The 23,224-nt window shown below is 37.6% G+C and overlaps 1 protein-coding gene across 2 annotated transcripts in view; it reads right to left on the bottom strand.

The window, feature by feature from the left end:
• Window positions 1-933: 933 nt before the first annotated feature.
• MNAT1 (MNAT1 component of CDK activating kinase) overlaps window positions 934-23,224 on the bottom strand; it is a 211,384-nt gene continuing 189,093 nt past the window's right edge. The window contains exon 8 of one of the 2 annotated variants that reach the window (XM_055538255.1): window positions 934-1,394. In XM_055538255.1, the coding sequence (XP_055394230.1) occupies window positions 1,274-1,394 (121 nt within the window). In that variant the 3' untranslated portion in view covers window positions 934-1,273. The remainder of the gene's footprint in view (window positions 1,395-23,224) is intronic. The other variant, XR_008699570.1, reaches the window with a different exon arrangement.

The raw sequence follows: 23,224 nt of genomic DNA, 5'->3' as shown, positions 1-23,224 counted from the left end.
TTGGATTTAAAAAAAAAAACTCACCTGTGTTCTAATTCTGGATTGTGTGTATGATTTTACTTAATTATTTGATGCCTTGATTTTCTCAATTATCAAAGACAGAAGGGTTGTAAAGATGAACATGCACTCCTGAAATTAATGCCTACTTAGTCAAATAAGATGGTGCTGTTACATATGAATATTCTACTCTGATGTAACCCACAAATTTTGTTTCACATAACTTTCCACTCATAAAACTAACATCTGTTGTAATGGAGATTTGATAGAAAATCCCTTAATTTCTTTGAAAAACGATATCCCATACGCAGTCATCTAGGTAACAGACTCATGCAAGGTTGAGATGCTACAAATATCCATCTTATCCACATCCAAACTCTGTAAGCAACATTCTGGGTGTACTCAAAGCCTTTGAAGTTTCAAAAGAAACTACACTGGGGTCTGCAATTTACTCATAGAGAAATTTCATTTAAAATATATTCATTCCAGTCTCCAAGGTTTCATCATAAAATGAGCTCACATTGAGGTGAAAGGTGCCTTTTAAGTATTAAATTTTATTAACTTACTTCTTTGAATTTGTCATTAAAGCAGGTTAATACTCTGCTCTGGTTTATCCTAAGTGAGGCTCACAGCTGGGAACTATAACACACTGATCAAGGTTTGTTTCACTTTCCACTGCTCAAAACAGGCACTTAGTCCTTACTATTGAAAGAGTGACATTATCACAGGTCAGGTTTTACTTGCCACAACCTGCTGGTAGAAGGAAATATATCCACTTGTCTGGACTAGTATTAAGAAGACATTGGGAAAAAAAAAAATGGAACATTTTATGAGAAGAAATAATAGTCTTGGATATTAACACTAAATGTCGTATTCAAAATGGCATTTTTAAATGTGTTCAAGTAAAACACTGTAATAAGAGAAAAACCACAAAACTTAATATAAAGTCTAGCTTTATTTTTTAAAAGATTTTACAAGTCTGTCAACCTCAAACTCACATAGGTGAATTATTCATATCTTCCATCAGATGAGGCTTACGGCTTCAATCCTGCTCAGAAAAATATAAGTAAAAAATAAATCTTTTCCACAAATATTTATCCACTATATTATCCAGCTTAGTTCTGAAAATTTCTCTCTATAAATACTTTAACGCAGCTGCTAGTGGAGGACTGTTGTTGTGCAGCTGTACATGGCTATAATTTTACAAGTCTGCCTTACTTTTGCTAGCTCTCTGGTTCGGCTCCAAGGTCCAGATCTTATAGGGGAGAAATAAAGGTTAACTGGGCTGCCAGAAAAGCCCACTGAATGCATCCTGTAGTGCTCTGTGACAAGCCAGAGAAGAAGTATAGCCTCCAGCAAGGTCCTGTGGAGAGGCAGCTCTGACATGGTTTAAATACCTACAACAAAACAGAAAGTGTGGCGTTGACATAGAAAGCACATGTAAACTGGTAACACTTTAAAAGCAATGGTAAAACTGATTCAAAAGTCAAATTCTAGGACTGAAATGTTCAGACTTTATAAATGCATTGTTATCTTTTAAAAGGAAACTTACCAACTCTAATTATAAAGCGAATTACATTAAGATCTAAAAACAGCTCTGAAGGAGTCTTCAAAAATAATACTTGCTATTAAAACATTCCATATTCCCAATTTTCAGAACTGATTTATTTTGCTGGCCATTGTTTGGGTACCTAACTGCTGCTATCCTTCCTGGCATACACTTAATAAATAAATGCCCATCATAATACTACTGTATTATTAAAATTTTACATAAATACTGAGTATTTTACAATAAATATGTTCTGGAAAAAAAATACCAAAACAAGTGATAAAGGGGAGAGAACATACTAGTTACTTCAAAATTACTTCAATATTACAAAAACATATTGTCTTCCTCCTACACAAAAGGAAATCTTAGAAAACTACATCCAAGAAATCTCTGAGACAGCCTGAGTTCAAAAGAATGTCTCAATTAGTAAATACAGAAGAGTCTTGATTAAATCTCAAAAGACTGTTACACACATGTCATTTAGCAATTAAAACTTTCTGCTTTGATAAAGGTATACAAACAGGCCTTACAATGGGATAATCCTAGCTAAAGAGGGAAAACTTGTTAGCATGACTACCAGCACTGTCAGAAAACAAATATTTCCAGCTTTGCTTTAATGCCTAGTTTAAGAAACCACATTGTTTCTTCAGGCCTCAGGAAGTAAAGCAGCTTCACCCACTTTAGAATTACGGGTATGGCAAATGAATAAATCAGGTACCAGAACATTTTAATAACTTGGAAACTTTTCTATTCTCATTCATTCAGACTTCCTGTGTGTCAAAGTCTTAATGCATGAGCAACTTATTATTTCTAACATAATAACAAGTCTGTTTTTCATTTGTACCCATGTTTAATAAGCTTGTGTGATTAAAAAATATATGGCAATAGAAAAGACCAAATAGAAAAAGTGGTCAAAGTAAGACACAGCATAAGCTCCTGGAACTGGCTATAATTTATTCACACTGCCACAAATCAAGGTGTTAACTCAATTCTTTGCTTCTCCACCAAGGGTGAAAGAAGAAAGTAAAAGGTGAAAGAAAATTAATATTTATTGAGCAACAATCGCCAAACTTTTTTGATAGTATATTTATAGCAGTAAAAATATTTGAGCATGCATCTCCAAAATTTGTATACTTGTTTAAAATTATACACATAAAGTATTAATATACACTATTAGTATATTAAGTGTTAAATATATATCATAGTATATATATGGGCTTCCCTGGTGGCTCAGAGGGTAAAGAATTTGCTTGCAAAGCGGGAAACCCAGGTTGAATCTCTGGCTCGGGAAGATTCCCTGGAGAAGGAAATGGAAACCTACTCCAGTATTCATGCCTGGGAAATCCCATGGACAGAGGAGCACGGTGGGCTACAGTCCATGAGGTTGCAAAGAGTCGGACATGACTGAATGACTAACACTTTCACTCCGCCCCCCCTCCACCCCACCCCCGCCCCCACCCCACTGATGGCTCAGGTGGTAAAGAATCTGCCTGCAATGCAGGAGATCCAGGTTCAATCCTTGGGTCAGGAAGATCCCCTGGAGAAGGAAATGGCTACCTACTCTGGTATTCTTGCTTGGAGAATTCCATGGACAGAGGAGCCTGGTGGGCTACAGTCCATGGGATTGCAAAAAGTCAGACACTACTAAGCTAACACTTTCACTTTTCATAGTATATATACATATAATATATTAGTAAGTATATTATAATATATATATATGAAATTTAAAACATTTAAAGGATGAAATTAAAATATTTAAATGAAAGTTCTAGTATTTTTTCCTTATATCCTATCTTACATGTCCTGATGGGATGTATCCCACTTTGGAGACCACTGTTATTAAACAGTCGTTGTCAAACTCTTGATATAACCTTGGGTCCCATAGGATTTAAATGGGAATTCACCAAACCTAATACATGGCCATAAAAGTATGTGCTTATTACCTTCCAGGATAAAATAAAATGTTCACTGTTAGGACTCTGATGCATGAGAAATAAGTTAAGTGTTAAATCACCTTAGAAAGTAAAAATTAACCTGGAACAACATAAAATCAATTTCTCTTCACCAAGAAATAACTATCACACAAATAACAACACCACACAAATAATAAGTGAATAATATTTCTACAGGTATCTTGGAAGTGAAATCTTCCATTCCTGATACAAGTTTCAAGCTAAGTTTTATCCATATCCCAGATAATGTTGTATCACCCTTTTCCCTTTCCTCAGACCCGCAAAAGCACTCTTAGCTCCAATGGCTGTTTAGCCAAGGCAAAATTCAAGTACCACAGTAGAATGTGTCAACCTTACAAAGCCAACGATCGTAAATGAAGAACTGGTTTTCATAACTGAATGCAAACCACTGTGCAACTAGCTGTTTTAATTCATCACATTTTGGTACAACTTGTTTCTGGGAAAGTTGAGTCATACCATCTCTGGCTTGGCAATTCAAGCATAAACTTGCAGTGTACATACAGCTTTTTACATGTTATCCTGAGAAACCTGAAACAGCTGCACTGCTGGCAGGAAAACAGAGGACCACCAATAAAATATCCAAAACAGTTGCATCTTTTAATTTATGACTGTGCAGTTTCCATAAAGAGTATATAAAACAGTTCAACTTTTTATAGGTAAAATGTAATAAACAGTCATACTCATTGATGTCATAAATGAGTTTTTAAAAGTTTATTTAAAATGATTAACTAGTGTTTGAAAATAGTATTTCTTGAACACGGTCATAATCTAGAGCAATGAGCAAATATTTTTAAACTTCAGTTATTAATGCTAAGTTGTAGATTCTCACTGCCAACATCAAGTCCATTAAAACTTCTTTGCATAGCATTGAAAACAATGCATTTCTCTTCTAGTAAATCACTGACATTAAACATATCTGTAAGCATGATTGTTTAAAGATCTGCTTACTTACATTGTTGTTTCTGATCTCCAGGGCTGTAGCTGCACAAAACAGTTATTGTTAAATATTTCTACCTATTTTCTCCATGGTAATCTACATTAATTTCAATTTAAAAAAATAAAACAGGCCACTCTTGTTATTCAACTGTGGGCTATTATTTTCTAAGTATCTTAAGTTCTTAAACCCTTTAATTATTGTGGTATACCAAAGAATTTTGAAGGATCTGCAACATTAAAACCACACAATGAGAATTTAGTGTTTTGCCTACTTTTTCACAGTAATCCACATCTGTGTTGTTTTAATTCTTTCATGACCGTTACAAGTACATCACTGAATAGGATTCCTGGGGTTTCTGGCAGAGGTCAGTATCATTTCATGTACACCTTTATACAACAGAATGAGGAAGAAGTCTTAGCCAAATTTATTTCCAAAAGTCAAGCTCAGTTGGATTTTGGAGCCTGGAGGTAATTGCTCTTACCATTTAGCCAATCCCAGGACAGTATTTCTGTTTTTCATGGGTTTATTTTAAATACCTGTAAATCTTATAAGCAGAAACCAGGAAAGAAAAAAAGAAGGTTTGCTTATTTTGGTACCTATACCTTATTTTTACTGAAAGCAGACTAAATTCAAAGATTTAAAAATCATACCTTTGATTATTTTCTTAAATAAGGCTTAAAAAAAAAAAGGATGTTTTCAAAAGCATGTCTACAATAATTCCTATACAAAGGGCATCTTATGCCTTCATTTACACTACATTTAAAGGGGCCTTCCTTTGCCATTACCCATCAAAATCTCTTTCAAACAGACTGTGGAGAAGGGGGAGGAAAAGGAGGGAATGGATCCTGAGAGGGGAGTAAGAAAGGATTAAGCATTAGAAAATCACCCTTGAAAGTCTGTTCCTGAACTTTGATTTCCTACACTGTCATTTTCTTCTGTTACATTTAGCAGCTTTTGCTCCCAGAGAAGGTGGTATAATTTACACTTAGCTTCAGAAAGACTTCATTTTCTCAGTTCTTTAACATAAGAGAGCTCTCTGAAATTACTCTTTTACTATTTCCCTTCCTTTAAAAAGCCCTATACTGACCATATGGCTGAAGTCTAGGACTCAGCTATTTTAGTGCTATGCAACAGTTCTCTGAGTTCTCAGCTAGGGGCAGAGGGCAGGGGTTGTCACTCAGAACGAAGAGCAGCACTCTTTCCCTCCAGTCATAACTCCCTCATGAAAACCCTTGAAATGCTTTGGCTCCAGAGAATCAAAGAATCTCAGAATTTAAATTAAAATGAAAATATGAAGCTCATATTAGTTTCCTCCTCCTCAAATTACCAGGCCCTACAGAGAGTTTAAAAAAAAAAGTCCAACTTTTTAACTCTACTGAGTTATAAACTTGGACTGGTTCAAACTAAGAAAAGGAATGAATGAACTCTAGAGACGAAGACTTTCTTTTTACAAGGTGGCCCTTTTTTTAAAATCTGCATTTAAAGCCATCATACGTTAAAAAGACCAGTTCCAAGCAGTTCTGCCTCCCAGCCTACAAAACTCTAATCTAACTACCATTAAAAGAGATCAGCCAACAGATCTCAGCTGTCAAGACCAAGAGCTCTTGTAAGAAATTCAGACAAAGCTATAAAAGATTTACCTTAACAATCTGAAGTCTATCTCTGATTGATTAAAAACAATCTGAGCAAAAATATGCTCAGACAATTATCACTAAAATGCAGAAACATTCTAAAAACTGAAGTTAGTGGTCAGGTGTCCTAATCCAATCACAGTGTCAGAGTAATAGAGGAAATGTCCACAGAGAGAAACTGATGACTGTGTATATTCTAAGATAAATGGAGAAAGTGCTACAAGTCAGAATAACTGTCCATAATTCTGAGGGCTGTTTGGTCATAAAAACATGTGGCTTCATGAACTCCAACCGAAAATATAACAAACTTCCATAGTCATGATTCACTTTATTATCTTTATTATGTATTCTTCACTTTATTATCTAGATAGTAACTTGAATAAACTTATTAAAGCTGATCTCCGATTTACACTAATATAACTGGGAATCAAATGACCAATTATTCCAGACATTTAGACCACATGAACAACAAAGCTCAGATTTGGGAACTAAAAGCCACAAGGTGCCCAAGTAAGAGATAATTACAGATTATCTCAGGTGAGTCTTTCTGAATTATAACTGAAATAAATTATACAATTTATTACTATCAAAGAACATACATTTAAAACTTAAAACTCAACATTAAAAAGACTAAGATCATGGAATCCAGTCCCAACACTTCATGGCAAATAGATGGGGAAACTATGGAAACATAACAGAGTTTATTTTCTTGGGCTCCAAAATCACTGCAGATGGTGACTGCAGCCATGAAATTAAAAAACACTTGCTTCTTGGAAGAAAAGCTGTGACCAACCTAGACAGCATATTAAAAAGCAGAGACATTACTTTACCAACAAAGGTCCATACAGTCTAAGCTATGGTTTTTCCATTAGTTATGTATGGATGTGAGAGTTGGAATATAAAGAAAGCTGAGTGCCAAAGAACTGATGCTTTTGAACTATGGTTGTTGGAGAAGATTCTTGAGAGTCCCTTGAACTGCAAGGAGATCAAACCAAAGGAAATCAGTCCTGAATATTCATTGGAAAGACTGATGCTAAAGCTAAAGCTCCAATACTTTGGGCACCTGATGCAAAAGAACTGACTTATTGGGAAAGACCCTGAAGCTGGGAAAGATTTAGGCAGGAGGAAAAGGGGACGATAGAGGATGAGATGGTTGGATGGCATCACCAACTCAATGTACATGAGTTTGAGCAAGCTCCGAGAGTTGGTGATGGAGAGGGAGGACAGGTGTGCTGCAGTCCATGGGGTTGCAAAGAGTTGGACACGACTGAGCAACAGAACTGAACTGAACTGAAAGAACACCCTAGTTATTTTAAGTCAAGGTAGCTATTACTGAAAGTTAATATAGCTACATAGTGAAAGAAGTATTTCCTTCATTTGCATGTGAACTACTTGAAAACATAAAAGATATAGCTCATTCTAGTTTGTCTAATATAATGTTTTACTATGATTTTCATGCTAGTAACAGATGTGTGCTGGAAGTTTTATCACATCTTTATAAAAGAAGAAAGAGTAATTTTTCTCCAAGTGTGGGGCATGTAAAAAAGGGGAAAATTCACATGTATGCAGCTCACTCATTCTTAAAAAAAAAACAAAAAACAAAAAAATTACTCAGTATCTACTATTTGCCAGGTTTTGAAGCAACTCTGAGAATAAAACAGACAGCAAAGACTCCATGCTCTCATGAAACTTGTAATTCAGTAGGAAAAAAAAAGATGTTAAATATCATGAAAAAGAAAGACATGGCTCTATGGGTGTGGACAAAAAGGGAAACCAACATGAACAAGTTTATAAAATGAAATTAGAGTTAAGCTTAGATCCAAAGGATGAGGAAGAGTCAGTAAGCAAGGCAAAAGGAGTAGAGAAATAATCCAGCAGAGGGAAGAACTTAGGTGAAGCAGTAAGGAGGCACAGCACATATTGAGAATACAAGGAAAAGGTCACTACAGCTCAGGATGAGGCTAGACATCTAGGCAGAAAATATCCAAAACAAGGCCTTATCGCAATGTTAAGAACTGTGAATTTTATTCAAAGAACAATGGGAAGCCACTGAAAAGTTGTTAGGAAGCTGGTAATCTAAATAGGCTAGTTTGGCAGCAGAGTGGATTAGAGAAGCAGAAGTTGACTGTAGAGACACTCCTTATGACAATGCTTCTCTATTCCAGGCTTGAGAAGCGGTGCCTGGATTAGAGTGGTGGCAGTGGAAATAAAGGAAAGTACTAGTTCAAGGGGATCCCCTGATGGCTCTGTAGTAAAGAATACGCTGCCAATGCAGGAGATGCAGGAGACTGGAGTTCGATTCCTGGGTCAGGAAGATGCCCTGGAGGAGGAAATGGCAACACGCTCCAGTATTCTTGCCTGGAAAATTCCATGGACAGAGAAGCCTGGCAGGCTATAGTCCGGGGTTGGCGGGGGGGAGGGGGTCCGCAAAGAGTCAAACACAACTGAGTGACTGAGTGTGCAGCATGCACTAGTTCAGGAGATATTTAAACATCAACTGAATATGGGAGAATGGAAAGGGAAGGGAAGGACTTCCAACTGTCTAGTCAATTTCCAGCTCTCTAGTCACGTAGAAAAATAAAGATGCCCTCACAGAGATAATGGAAAACTGGAAGAGAAGCAAACTGCAGTGGGACAAGAGAGAAGGGAAAAATTGTGAGTTTAATTTTGGACTTGAGTCTGAAGTGATTATATATAAGAAATACATGAGTTGAGATACAGAGCAGTAGCTGGATATATGGGCCAAGTACTAATAAAATTATGGAATGAACATAATTTGGGGGTATGTAGATGGTATCTGAAATCATAAGAGTGAATACTTAATATTTAAGGTGAGGAGACAGAATGAGAAGGGAAAGGACTGGGGCAAAGGCCTAGAGGACTGCAGGGTATAACTGTGACAAAAGCAGCGGTGGCAGTTAATTTTACATGTCAACATAAAATTCTGTCAAATGAGCCACAGGGTACCCAGATATCTGGCTTACCATTACTTCTGCGTGTGTCTAAGTATACCCCATACAATCTCTTCCCTTAGACTTACAAAGAAGATAGATGCAAGAGACACATAAGTCACTTGGAAAAGAGTTAGAACCTGCTACTCGTGCCTCTCCCTTCTTGTAATTTTAAGGAGATAATAATAGCAAAGGCAGAAAACCTATGAGATTTCTCCATCTAGGGGCTCCAAGGGGCCTACTCATAGTACTTATAGCAGTAGTGTTTCTTACAGCAAAAGAACAATACGAATAGCCCAAGTGAATACTGATAGGAGAATGGACAAATTGTTAAAATGATAATCGTCATATTCAGGGTGGCTGAATCTCTGATGTTAGGTGGAACCACAGTGGGAGTAAGAGAAATGCACACAGGTAGTTTCAAAGCACTGATTATGCTCCATTTCATAAGTTAGTAAGTAGAATTCAAAATACAAGACTTGAAGGAGCAGAGGGGAGAGAAGCAATGAGAATGGAAACAATTCAGCAACTGTTTTATTATTACTCTTTGTAAAGTATATATAGCATATAATTTCTATGAAATATTTCATTTGAAAAAGAGTGGTGCAAAACATAGTCACAACCACAGCTGCCATTAATCCAGTGAACAATCTGCCTGGAAACACTAAACCATCTCCAGTTGACCTTGATTTCACCAAATATTACTAATTATAGCTACTTTGATCCCATTTGTAATAATTCATGTTAATGATAATAATCTGTCTTAAAGTATATATAATACCAAAACATACTATATTTGTATTATTCTTTCCACTGTTTTAGTGGACTCCCTCCTGGTTTCCATGCAAAGTCAATACATTAATTTAAGATAAGAAAGTAAATCAGATTTATATGGAAAAACTATTTGAAGATTACATATATAAATAGCAGGGCTAAGGATTGATCAGTGGTTAAAAAGCTGATCTACTAAAGCAGCAGAAACAAAGTGATGGATGAAATCAGTTAAGTTGACCACTTAACTGCTTTAGTTAACTGCTTTAGTCAATGAGACTTCAGCCAAAGCCCTGACAATCTGGAATTTTTCCCTACAATAATGCACCAAATTTCTATTTCTTTATTAGTATGAATGTGAAGTCAAGTGGGCCTTAGAAAGCATCACTACAAACAAAGCTAGTGGAAGTGATGGAATTCCAGTTGAGCTATTTCAAATCCTGAAAGATGATGCTGTGAAAGTGCCGCACTCAATATGCCAGCCAATTTGGAAAACTCAGCAGTGGCCACAGGACTGAAAAAGGTCAGTTTTCATTCCAATTCCAAAGAAAGGCAATGCCAAAGAATGCTCAAAGCACCACACAATTGCACTCATCTCACACGCTAAAGTAATGCTCAAAATTCTCCAAGCCAAGCTTCAGCAATACGTGAACCATGAACTTCCAGATGTTCAAGCTGGTTTTAGAAAAAGCAGAGGAACCAGAGATGAAATTGCCAACATCCTCTGGACCACGGAAAAAGCAAGAGTTCCAGAAAAACATCTATTTCTGCTTTATTGACTATGCCAAAGCCTTTGACTGTGTGGGTTACAATAAACTGTGGAAAATTCTGAAAGAGATGGGAATACCAGATGACCTGACCTGCCTCCTGAGAAACCTATGTGCAGGTCAGGAAGCAACAGTTAGAACTGGACATGGAACAACAGACTGGTTCCAAATAGGAAAAGGAGTACGTCAAGGCCGTATATTGTCACCCTGCTTATTTAACTTCTATGCAGAGTACATCATGAGAAATGCTGGACTGGAAGAAGCACAAGCTGGAATCAAGATTGCCAGGAGAAATATCAATAACCTCAGATATGCAGATGACACTGCCCTTATGGCAGAAAGTGAAGAGGAACTAAAAAGCCTCTTGATGAAAGTGAAAGAGGAAAGTGAAAAAGTTGGCTTAAAGCTCAACATTCAGAAAACAAAGATCATGGCATCCGGTCCCATCATTTCATGGGAAATAGATGGGGAAACAGTGGAAACAGTGTCAGACTTTATCTTTTTGGGCTCCAAAATCACTGCAGATGGTGATTGCAGCCATGAAATTAAAAGACACTTACTCCTTGGAAGAAAAGTTATGACCAACCTAGATAGCATATTCAAAAGCAGAAACATTACTTTGCCAACAAAGGTCCGTCTAGTCAAGGCTATGGTTTTTCCAGTGGTCATGTATGGATGCGAGAGTTAGACTGTGAAGAAAGCTGAGCGCTGAAGAATTGATGCTTTTGAACTGTGGTGTTGGAGAAGACTCTTGAGAGTCCCTTGGACTGCAAGGAGATCCAACCAGTCCATTCTGAAGATCAGTCCTGTGCGTTCTTTGGAAGGAATGATGCTAAAGCTGAAATTCCAGTACTTTGGCCACCTCATGCGAAGAGTTGACTCACTGGAAAAGACTGATGTTGGGAGGGATTGGGGGCAGGAGGAAAAGGGGACGACAGAGGATGAGATAGCTGGATGGCATCACTGACTCGATGGACGTAAGTTTGAGTGAACTCCAGGAGATGGTGATGGACAGGGAGGCCTGGCGTGCTGCGATTCATGGGGTCGCAAGGAGTCGGACACGACTGAGTGACTGAACTGAACCGAATTGATGAAACATACTGGGATGGTAGTAAGGCTAACAGCCTAGATGGAGAAACCAAATTCAATTCCTTTCCTCATTAAGTACCCTCCTAAGTTGCAAAAGGAAAACTCTCCCCATTGCTGTGGTTTTCTGCTGACTACAGACTCTAAATTAAATATAAAATCATGTCAGTCTTCTTCCCTGTACCATTTCCCTCTTTGTCCTTGTACCACATAAATATATAAAGACATCAAGGTTTAGTATAAAGGACAAAGAGTTTAGAAATACATGCATTTGGGTTTGCATCCCTCCTTGGACAATTACTAATATCATGATTTGGAAACTTCTTTTATTTTTCAAACCTCATCTTTTTTTTTCCCCCTATAAAAGGGAGACAATAATACCTCATACTATTTTTTAGAAGGTTAAATAAAAAAAATATATATGTAAAGCATACAGCACAGAAAAGACATTTGATAAAGTACAGGGTCCATGTCAATCTACATATTCTTTGACACTATTAATACAAAGTAAGCTTTCATAAGGAATAGGCCTTTCACAGCCCAAATTTCCCAAGTCTTTACCTTCCACTAATCAACATGTACTTCTTTCCAACAGAAACCTTCATCTGCTCTCATATCTACTCCAAAAATAACAATATTGCCTTCTCTCTTCCCCTTTTTACTATACCCCAATTATGAAGCTCCAAGTGGGGGTTTTGGTTTTGATTTTTTAAATTAGACAAATTAGGGGACCTTCCCTGGTGGTCCAGTGGTTAAGACCTGGGTTCAATCCTTGGGTCGGGAAGATCCCCTGGAGAAGGAAATGGCAACCCACTCCAGTATTCTTGCCTGGAGAATCCCATGGACGGAAGAACTTGGTAGGCTACAGTCCATGGGGTCGCAAAGAGTCAGACACGAATGAGCGACTTCACTCACTCACTCACTCAATAGAGTTACCCAATGAGGCTAATACCTACATGTTAAAAGACAAATAGGAAAATTTTACACACATACATATATAATATATATAATACACTTACATATTCACAAACATATGTGCAGATCTATATTTCATAAATCCTATTCACACCCTAGAATATTTTATTTCAAAAGTTAAATTGCTATATTATTTCCACCCTCACTACCTTTTCCTCCTCTTATTCTTCATATCCCACTCCTATGAACTGACCCTTTCTCTGTCCTTGCCCTCCTCAACATCTTCCTCCACTCTCTCTACATCTGGAGACAGCCTCCAGCTGTGAAATGCTCTTAGCCTCGGTTTCCATAACAGTACCTGTTAATTTGGACCACACTTCTAACTGCTTTGACACTTTATTCCCCAAATTTCTCTTCTTCAACCTGCTTCCTAATTTACTAGTTTCCTTTTTGACTGACTTTCTCTTCTTCTATCCTGGATTCCATCTCTGAAACGTTCGGCTTCATTCACCACCTCTGTTCTAAATACTAAACCCTATGGTTCTATCCTTTGCCCTTTTGCCCTTGTGTTTGTGTCTCACACTATAAATTTAATATTTTCATAATTGAACTCATCTTCCTTTACAAACCTACCCCTCTGTGTCTCTCATTCCTCTTAACAGTTTCAGTGCAGTCCTAATGTCATTTTGGATCCTCTTTCTCCCCCATACGAATAAGAAATCTGTATCACAGTATCTCTCTACAAACATCTATTTACCTCTCACATAATCTTCATTGTCACTGTGATTATCTTATTTCAGCTCCTTAGTATCTCTTTCATGGACTACTGCTAAAAGTCTCTTAACCGAGCTCCCTATTTCCAGTATGGTCTCCTCACACCATACCTTTGTTTAGGCTGTTTCATTATTTTGGGATGACCTCCCCACTGCCTGTGTTCCAAAGCCATGGTTCAAATATCAATCCCTCAATTCTGAACAGAGACATGAGAAGCTTCCCTATGCAACAAAGAAACATGTACACATAGAATATATACTACAACAAATGAAAATAAAATAAACAACTAAGTTTAAAAGGAAGAAAATGCTCAAGTGCCAGATATTACAGTGGAACACAAAGTCAGAACATGAGCAGAAGCTGAAGTTCAGGAAAGTGCCGGGTCCCAGTGATTTGACATCTACCCAGGAACAGATGACAGACTGTAGGAAGCTGGAACTTGGCTTGGCTCCCTCCATATAAACTGAATGCACAAAATGCTGTCCATCCCATCTGTAAAACAACTTTTCGGGAAATTCTGCTTATTAGCCTGGGACAGTTGTTAGGGACATTGGCCAAAAATAATTCATACATGCTGCTACTGCTGCTAAGTCACTTCAGTCGTGTCGGACTCTGTGCAACTCCATAGACGGCACCCCACCAAGCTCCTCCATCCCTGAGATTCTCCAGGCAAGAACACTGGAGTGGGTTGCCATTTCCTTCTCCAATGCATGAAAGTGAAAAGTGAAAGTGAAGTCGCTCAGTCGTGTCCGACTCTTAGCGATCCCATGGACTGCAGTCCATCCATGGGATTTTCAGGCAAGAGTACTGGAGTGGGGTGCCACTGCCTTCTCTGAATTTATATATGAGAAATCATAATACCCAAGCCTACTTTACCCCCAGGAAATTAAGAACAGTAATTGGTCCAGATTCAGTAAACCCAATAGGACCTTGGCAGAAGCAAATGTGAATCTCTCCATCAGCATGCTTCCACAATCCAAGGCTCACAGGAAAGCAACTCCCACTAAAAAGAGTTCATAGTTAAAAAGGAGAAAAAAATGAAGCTCATTTATAAAAAGTCAGAAGACACAAACAACCAATGGCAAGACTAACACTCAAACACGTGGTTAAGAGAAACTGAAAGAAACATTAAAGGAAGCATATTTCATGTCAAAAGAGATGAAGAAAGAAATAATGCCTTAAGACAAGAAAAACATAAAAGGAACATACATTCTCTTTTTAAAAAACTCCATCAGCAATATTTGGAACAAAAGCATCAACGGACAGATTAAGCGGCTGATTATCCACAGACAGACAGAAAATGAGTAAACTGGAATTCCACACACGTGGAAAACACAAAGAATTTAGCAGAGCTTAAAAAGACGGAAAACATGAAAGAAGCACTAAAGGAGATAGCAAGGTGAAAATTGGGAGGAGCAATTTTGGGGAAGAACAAAAATTGGGAAGATATTTCTCAAGATGAAAATTGGGAAGAGCATCTTTCCGATGGGAAGAGCATGATATGAGGGATAAAGAGCGAAAAACACTACCACCGCCACCACAAAATGATAACAAAAAAATAAAGGATAATAGAAGGGGGAGTCTAAGATTAAAGCATTCTAAAAGGCCTTTCCTCTGTTCAAAAGGGAGAGAGATGTTACCTTTAGACTTCTGAAAAATAATACCTGTTAATTCTGGGTAGCAGAATTATATGTATTTATTCTCTTTACTTCTCTATGTTTAAATTATTTAACAACATTTTTAGATGCAACTCCTCTAAATTGATCAGGTAGAATTACTTCCTCCTACTCTGAATTTGCACAGCACTTTATCTCTGCCTCTCTTGTAAGTATCATGGCTCTTTATACACATTACATATTCTCTTTGAGATAAGTTTCTTGATAGCAAGATAAAAATCTATTCACTAAACAACCATTGTTTAAAAAAAAATCATCTGAACTTGTAAGTAGAGGGTAAAAAACTTTTTTTTTAATATTTTATTTTTGTGTGTGTGATTATTTATTTTTTTTAATTTTATTTTATTTTTAAACTTTACATAATTGTATTAGTTTTGCCAAATATCAAAATGAATCCGCCACAGGTATACATGTGTTCCCCATCCTGAACCCTCCTCCCTCCTCCCTCCCCATTCCATCCCTCTGGGTCGTCCCAGTGCAACAGCCCCAAGCATCCAGTATCGTGCATCGAACCTGGACTGGCAACTCGTTTCATACATGATATTTCACATGTTTCAATGCCATTCTCCCAAATCTTCCCACCCTCTCCCTCTCTCACAGAGTCCATAAGACTGTTCTATACATCAGCGTCTCTTTTGCTGTCTCATACACAGGGTTATTGTTACCATCTTTTAGAGGGTAAAAAACTTTTGAAACTAAATCACCATTCTTGTTATTTAAGGATCTAAAGAATGGTCATGAAAATAGGTGTCAAGTAAAAATATACAGGACATGAAAAGAGTTATCACCACAAATTATGAAGCTGTGGAGGAAGATGACAGAAGATTAAATGGAAGACAGGCTGTGTACATCATTTACAGAGGAAGACAGGACGGTTTCCTGGAAATCAGAAGATGTCCACAATAATGACAAAGATGGGCATAATGTAGAGTGTAAAATGACATTATTTCGGGCTTCCCTGGTGGCTCAGAATCTGCCTGCCAAAACAGGAGACACAGGTTCAATCCCTTATTCAGGAAGACTCCAAACGCTTGCTCCAAAACTATTGAGCCTGTGTTCTAGAAGCCGGGAGCTGCAGCTACTGAGCCCACATACTGCAACTACTGAAGCCCGCGCCCTCGAGTCGGTGGCTCCACAAGAGAAGCCAAAACGCAGTGAGAACAATCCAGCTAGAGCAATCCAGCTAGAACAAACCAGCTAGAGAACAATCACCACAACTAGAGAAATCTACGAGCAGAAACAATGACCCGGCACAGCCAAAAATAAATAAATTTAAAAATTTGTTTTTTAAAAAAGACATTATTTAAAATTAAAATATTCGTATTTTCACAAATAGGTATATTTGAAAATTGCTTTGAGATTTTATTATCCTCTGTATCATATGAACTCTCAACGTGTTAAGCAGTTTTATACTCAAAGATACATACTATAATGGGGCAAAGCTATAAATGCAAAGGAAAACAAGAAATTCAAACAGAAGTAGACACACCCAAAGCTAGATATTTTGTAAGATATTTATTTTTCCTTTCAAAGCACCTTCTCAAAAGTTCTATTTCATACACTGGAATCTGAATCATGTTGACAACTTTGATAAATCTCTAAAGCAAACAATAACAAGAAAAGACAAAGTCAAGTGGATAAAATAACTGATGCTTTTCTTAAATATGGAAAATTCTATTTTCCAGCAAGTAAAAACAGGTTCATAAAATATCTACTCAAGGGACCAGTAACTATAAGCAGTAAAATCTGAATAAAACTCCAAGAGTTCTGGTTTAATGCATAACAATTTCAAGTTTTTAAGAAGCATTTTTAATACTTAAGTACAGAAAACTTGCACTGTCTTCCAAAGCAAAACCACAGCATCACTTTGGGAAAAAAATAATCTATGCCCATTATCATAAGTAATGTGCTAATGCAATCAATTTTTACCAAAACTGAAGTTTTTCTGGAATAGAATGCCTCAATAGATTAGTCAGTCAGTGGGTTAATACCATTTGGACCAAAAACTTCATGTGTAAAGAAAATATTTTCCTCTTATTTAAAAAATTATAGCCTTATTTTCAGTATTCTGATTTGCTTCCAGACTACATTTTTTAGCAATGCGTTATGCCTTTGCACATGCTGGTATAATATTTTAAATAAAAACATGTTTTAATCAGTTACATATGACTTATTTTGAAAATCATAAGTTTTTAAAGTTTAATTTTGCAAAACCAGCTTTAATAAACTATAAAACTTCTTTATAATTAAACACTTAAGATTTCTTATTTTATTACTTTAAAAGATTACAGAAACAAAGAAGCCCTGTTTTTTTCCTGAATTCTACCTTTTGGTAGAAAAGTTATTTTTATCTGTCATTCCAGAGTTCATAAAACAAGCCAGATAATACTCTTTATCTCTAGATCATGCTTTGAGGTAGACCTGCCATAATGAGTCAGCAAAAGTAAAAAAGAAGTAAAATACAAACTAAGATCATTCACGATATTTGTTGCTGTTGTTATTTAATCACTAAATCATGTTTGGATTTTTTGCTACCCCACCAGGCTCCTTTGTCCATAGGATTTCCCAAGCAAGGATACCAGAGTGGGTTGGCATTTCCTCCTCCAGGGGATCTTCCTGACCCAGAGATCGAACCCGCTTCTCCTGCATTGCAGGCAGATTCTTAACTGCTGATCCACCAGAGAAGCCCCCATTCATGATATATTTTGTTCCTGATTGGCCTCCATTTATAAAACTTAATGTTTTGTGGAACTTAAGATAATTTTATTTGAAATTATATAAAATAAATACCAAGGGAATTCAACCCCATCTTTTAAAGATACACTTAAAATTAATTCTACATGTGGTTACTGAAAATAAATTTTAAATGTTTTGTAAAATAAATGAGAGGAATAGTGGGTAAACACGGCATAGGCAGTCCAGTAAGGGTAGTAACACAGAACCCTAAAACTGGAAGGGAACATTAGAAATCATTTTATCTCACTGCTCATTAACAAATAAAGCAAGCCAACCATGCCAAGATACAACTCTTCCCAGCAGCAGATGGGCACAGGCTGTAGGACCTCCCTGGGCCCTGCAGACAGGCACCTGAGGACTGGGCCATGCCCATCAGTGAGCTAGCAATTCCCTAGTGCCCCCAGGGCAGCACAACCAGCTGTGCTAGGAAATGGCACACCACCAGCAACTAGCAGCCTGTACACAAGGCAGGGCCTGGCAGCCAACAGGCAAGGGGATGGTATTATCTACCAGTACACCCACAGTAGTCAACCCCTCCTCAACAGAAGAGCCTGTATACCCCAGTATGGGAGAAGCCCGATAGCCTATAACTCTGGTAACCAGAGAGGAGTGTGCTGCTGAGCCTCACAGGACATTTCCTAGTAAGACCACTTCTCCAAGATCAGGAAATGTAACCAACCTACCTAATACATAGAAATAAAAACAGAATTAGACACAATGAGACAACAGAAGATTATGTTCCAAAAGAAGAAACAAGATAAAACCTCAGAAGAATTATGCAGAGTGAAAGAAAGCAATCTATCCAGGAGTTCAGGATACTGATCATAAAGATGCTCCATAAACTGAGGAGAAAAATGGATGAGAACAATGGGAAGTCTAATAAAGAACTAGAAAATATAAAGAAGAATCAAACAGCTGAAGAATACAGTAACTATAAGAAAAACACGCACACACACTGGAAGGAATCAACAGTATGATTAAATGATAAAGAGGAATGGATTACTGAAGTGAAGGAAAAAGTAGTGAAAATCACAGAAGTGGAACATAAAAAAGAATACATAATGTGGACAATTTAAGAGACAACCAGGACAACGTCAGGGCTTTCCTGCTGGCTTAGCAATAAAGAATCCACCTGCCAATGCAGGAGACGCATGTTCCATCCCTGCATCGGGAAGATCCCCTGGAGGAAGATTACAAGAATGTAATACACAACACAGGGAAAATAGCCAATATTTTATAACTTTATATGCAGTACAATCTATAAAAATATCGAATCACTATGTTGTTCACTTGAAACATATATAAGTCAATTATATATCAAAAAAAAAAAGATCATCTTTTTCCTGGCAAACAGCTGTAAACATAAGTCAAAGTACCTGATTCTTTTCTTACATAATAATAAGTTTTTCATGATACATTATAGATTCAAAAAATTGATTTTTTTAAAACATGGAAGTGCACCTATGTCTCAGAAAACATTTCTGAACATAGTAGGTGGCTATTGTTTTGGAAATCCCCTTATTTCTAAAGAAGTTTACCTTGAACAAGAAAGTCTACTGCTGAGATCCGACGAGTGAAAGCACTTGAGCCTAAAGGATGCTATTAAGTGGTACTTAGTAGCTTTAAAACTCTGATTCATATCTTCACATTAGCTCCTTAATTGCAATGACTGAATTTTTCATTAGGTGACCAAATACTTATTTTATTGGCTTTGGGAAACTGTTATAATTGTATTTACAGTAAAAATTTTCTAAAGATTTAGTCTCTCACAGTGAAGAAAGCCTTAACACTCAATAGCTATGTTTGTGTGAAAACTCTTTGAGTCCCCATTATTTATTTTTTCCTATGAATAGTTAAGACAATAAAATGGTTCTCAGCACAAGTCAGAAAATCGGAGATAATTCCTCATAAAAAATTATTAGTGCTAGAAACCAAAACTGAAGTGCCTGGCTTTACCAGAACTTAGATAATTTGTACTTTTGTAATTCTTAGGAGATTTTGCAATTCTTAAGGAATCAGGAGAAAATCAGTTTTTATGCTAGTATAAATCAATATACTCTGCAAACTTTAAAAAACGGTCATATGTTGGCTAATTTGGGCAAATGTTTTAGATATTCCCAAAACAGGAAACTAAAGCTCTCACATTTAGTATTTTAAAAATAGCACAGCATGCTCAAATCAACATTTCACATGTAATGGAGTACACAAATGTCTGTCAATGTGTTACAAGTAAATAGAAATGAAACTCAAATATTTAACTAACTATATGGCATAAGACAGGGAAGTCCTGCAAAGGATAGAAATCACCTAACATTCATTAGAGATATTCAAACACTGAATATGGTTAAGAATATCTATTAAATAACTCTGTATTTCTACATAAAATAACATTTTATAAAAAAACAATCAAGACCATAAAATGTCAAACATTATAAGTACTTAAGTAATTATGTAATAAGGATGTTTTAACATTGCAGAATCATAACAGTACATTATGCACAGCACTGGAGCAGTGGCTGCGCAGTGCTGGAGCCACTGGAGCAACTCTGAGGAGATACCCCACGTCCAAGGGCAAAGGAGAAGCCCCAGCAAGACTGTAGGAGGGGCGAAACTGCGTTTACCAAACCCCACACCCGTCAGAGATGCTCAGAGGGCTCAAACATACCTTGTTTGCACCAGGACCCAGAGACCCCACAGAGACTGAGACAGAACAGTGTTTGATTATCTCCTGAGGAGATATGAGTCAGCAGTGCACTGCTACCGGGCAGGAACTCTGGGTGCAGTAGACCTGGGTATGGCATAAGCCCTCTTGGATGAGGTCGCCATTAACACCACCACAGAGCCGCCAGAACTTACACAAGACTGTGGAAACAGACTCTTGCAGGGCACAAACCTTGTGTGTACCAGGACCCAAGAGAAAGGAGCAGTGACCCCACAAGAGACTGACCCGACTCCCATCAGAGAGCTTCCATAAGCCTCTTAGCCTTCTCCATCAGAGGGCTGACAGAATGAAAACCACAATCACAGAAAACTAACTAATCTGATCACATGGACCACAGCCTTGCCTAACTCAATGAAACCATGAGCCATGCCGTATAGGACCACCCATGACAGAGGGGTCATGGAGGAGAGTTCTGACAAAACGTGCTCCACTGGAGAAGGGAATGGCAAACCACTTCAGTATTCCTGCCTTGAGAACCCCATGAACAGCATGAAAAGGCAAAAAGTTAGGACACTGAAAGATGAACTCCCCAGGTCGGTAGGTGCCCAATATGCTACTGGAGTTCAGTGGAGAAATAACTCCAGAAAGAATGAAGAGATGGAGCCAAAGCAAAAACAAAACCCAATTGTGGATGTGACCAGTGATGAAGTAAAGTCCTATGCTGTAAAAAGCAATACTGCATAGGAACCTGGAATGTAAGGTCCATGAATCAAGGCAAATTGGAAGTGGTCAAACAGGAGATGGCAAGAGTGAACATCAACGTTTCAGGAATCACTGAACTAAAATGGACTGGAATGGGTGAATTTAACTCAGATGACTATTATATCTACTATTGTGGGCAAGAATCCCTTAGAAGAAATGGATTAGCCATCATAGTCAACAAAAGAGTCCGAAATGCAGTACTTGATTGCAATCTCAAAAATGACAGAATGATCTCTGTTTGTTTCCAAGGCAAACCGTTCAATACCACAGTAATCCAAGTCTATGCCCCAACCAGTAATGCTGAAAAAGCTGAAGTTGAATGGTTCTGTGAAGACCTACAAGACCTTCTAGAACTAACACCCAAAAGAGATGTCCTTTTCATTATAGGGGACTGGAATGCAAAGTAGGAAGTCAAGAAATACCTGGAGTAACAGGCAAATTTGGCCTTGGAATACAGAATGAAGTAGGGCAAAGTCTAATAGAGTTTTTCCAAAAAAACACATTGGTCACAACAAACACCCTCTTCCAACAACAAAAGAGAAGACTGTACACATGGACATCACCAGATGGTCAACACCGAAATCAGACTGATCATATTCTTTGTAGCCAAAGATGGAGAAGCTCTATACAGTCAGCAAAACCAAGACCAAGAGCTGCCTGTGACTAAGATCATGAACTCCTTATTGCCAAATTCAGTCTTAAACTGAAGAAAGTAGGGAAAACCACTAAACTATTCAGATATGACCTAAATCAAATCTTTTACAATTATACAGTGCAAGTGACAAACAGATTAAAGGGATTAGATCTGATAGACAGAGTGCCTGAAGAGCTATGGATGGAGGTTCATGGCATTGTATAGGAGGCAGTGATCAAGATCATCCCCAAGAAAAAGAAATGCAAAAAGGCAAAATGGCTGTCTGAGGAGGCCTTACAAATAGCTATGATTGCCAGGAGAACTATCAATAACTTGAGATATGCAGATGATACCACCCTTAAGGCAGAAAGCGAAGAGGAACTAATGAGCCACTTGAAGAAGGTGAAGGGAAGAGTGAAAAATCTGGCCTAAAATTCAACATTCAAAAAACTAAGTTCATGGCATCTGATCCATCACTTTATGGCAAATAGATGGGAAGCAATGGAAACAGTGATAGACTTTATCTTCTTGGTCTCCAAAATGACTGCAGATGGTGACTGCAGCCATGAAATTAAAAGACACTTGCTCCTTGGAAGAAAAGTTATGACGAACCTAGACAGCATATTAAAAAGCAGAGACATTACTTTGCTGATAAAGGTCTGTCTAGTCAAAGCTATGGTTTTTCCAGTAGCCAGTATAGTCAGAATTGGACTATAAAGAAAGCTGAGTGCTGGAGAATTGATGTTTTTAAACTGTGGTGTTGGAGAAGACTTTTGAGAGTCCCTTGGACTGCAAGGAGATCCAACAAGTCCATTCTGAAGGAGATCAGTCCCAAATATTCATTGGAAGGACTGATGCTGAAGCTGAAACTCCAATACTTTGGCCACCTGATGCGAAGAACTTTACTCATTGGAAAAGACTCTGATGCTGGGAGGGATTGGGGGCAGGAGGAGAAGGGGACGACAGAGGATGAGATGGCTAGATGGCATCACCAACTCGATGGATGTGAGTTTGAGTGAACTCCAGGAGTTGGTGATGGACAGGGAGGCGTGGTGTGCTGCGATTCATGGGGTTGCAAAGAGTCGGACACGACTGAGTGACTGAACTGAACTGAACTGAACTGAATATACTATTATCAGACAGCAAAGTTGATTTTATACAAATATCTCTCCAGCCCATATACTCATTCCTACTGTGTTTTCCTTTAAGATGATAATACTTTCAAATGGCTGACAGACTGTCTTTGAGTCTTGTGTCTGGAAAATGTAAATTTATACAAGTATTAAAAAAACAGGCAATTAAGTATAATCTCTAGGAACAGAATACAGATTTTTAAACAGTCTAGGCTTTAACACTGGTAACTGGCAATGTTTAAAGTCAAATTTGATTACAAAAGATTGAAA

The sequence above is a fragment of the Bubalus kerabau genome, chromosome 10 (assembly GCF_029407905.1).
Source record: "Bubalus kerabau isolate K-KA32 ecotype Philippines breed swamp buffalo chromosome 10, PCC_UOA_SB_1v2, whole genome shotgun sequence".
Taxonomy (NCBI): domain Eukaryota; kingdom Metazoa; phylum Chordata; class Mammalia; order Artiodactyla; family Bovidae; genus Bubalus; species Bubalus kerabau.
This window is presented reverse-complemented; position numbering and strand designations above follow the sequence as displayed.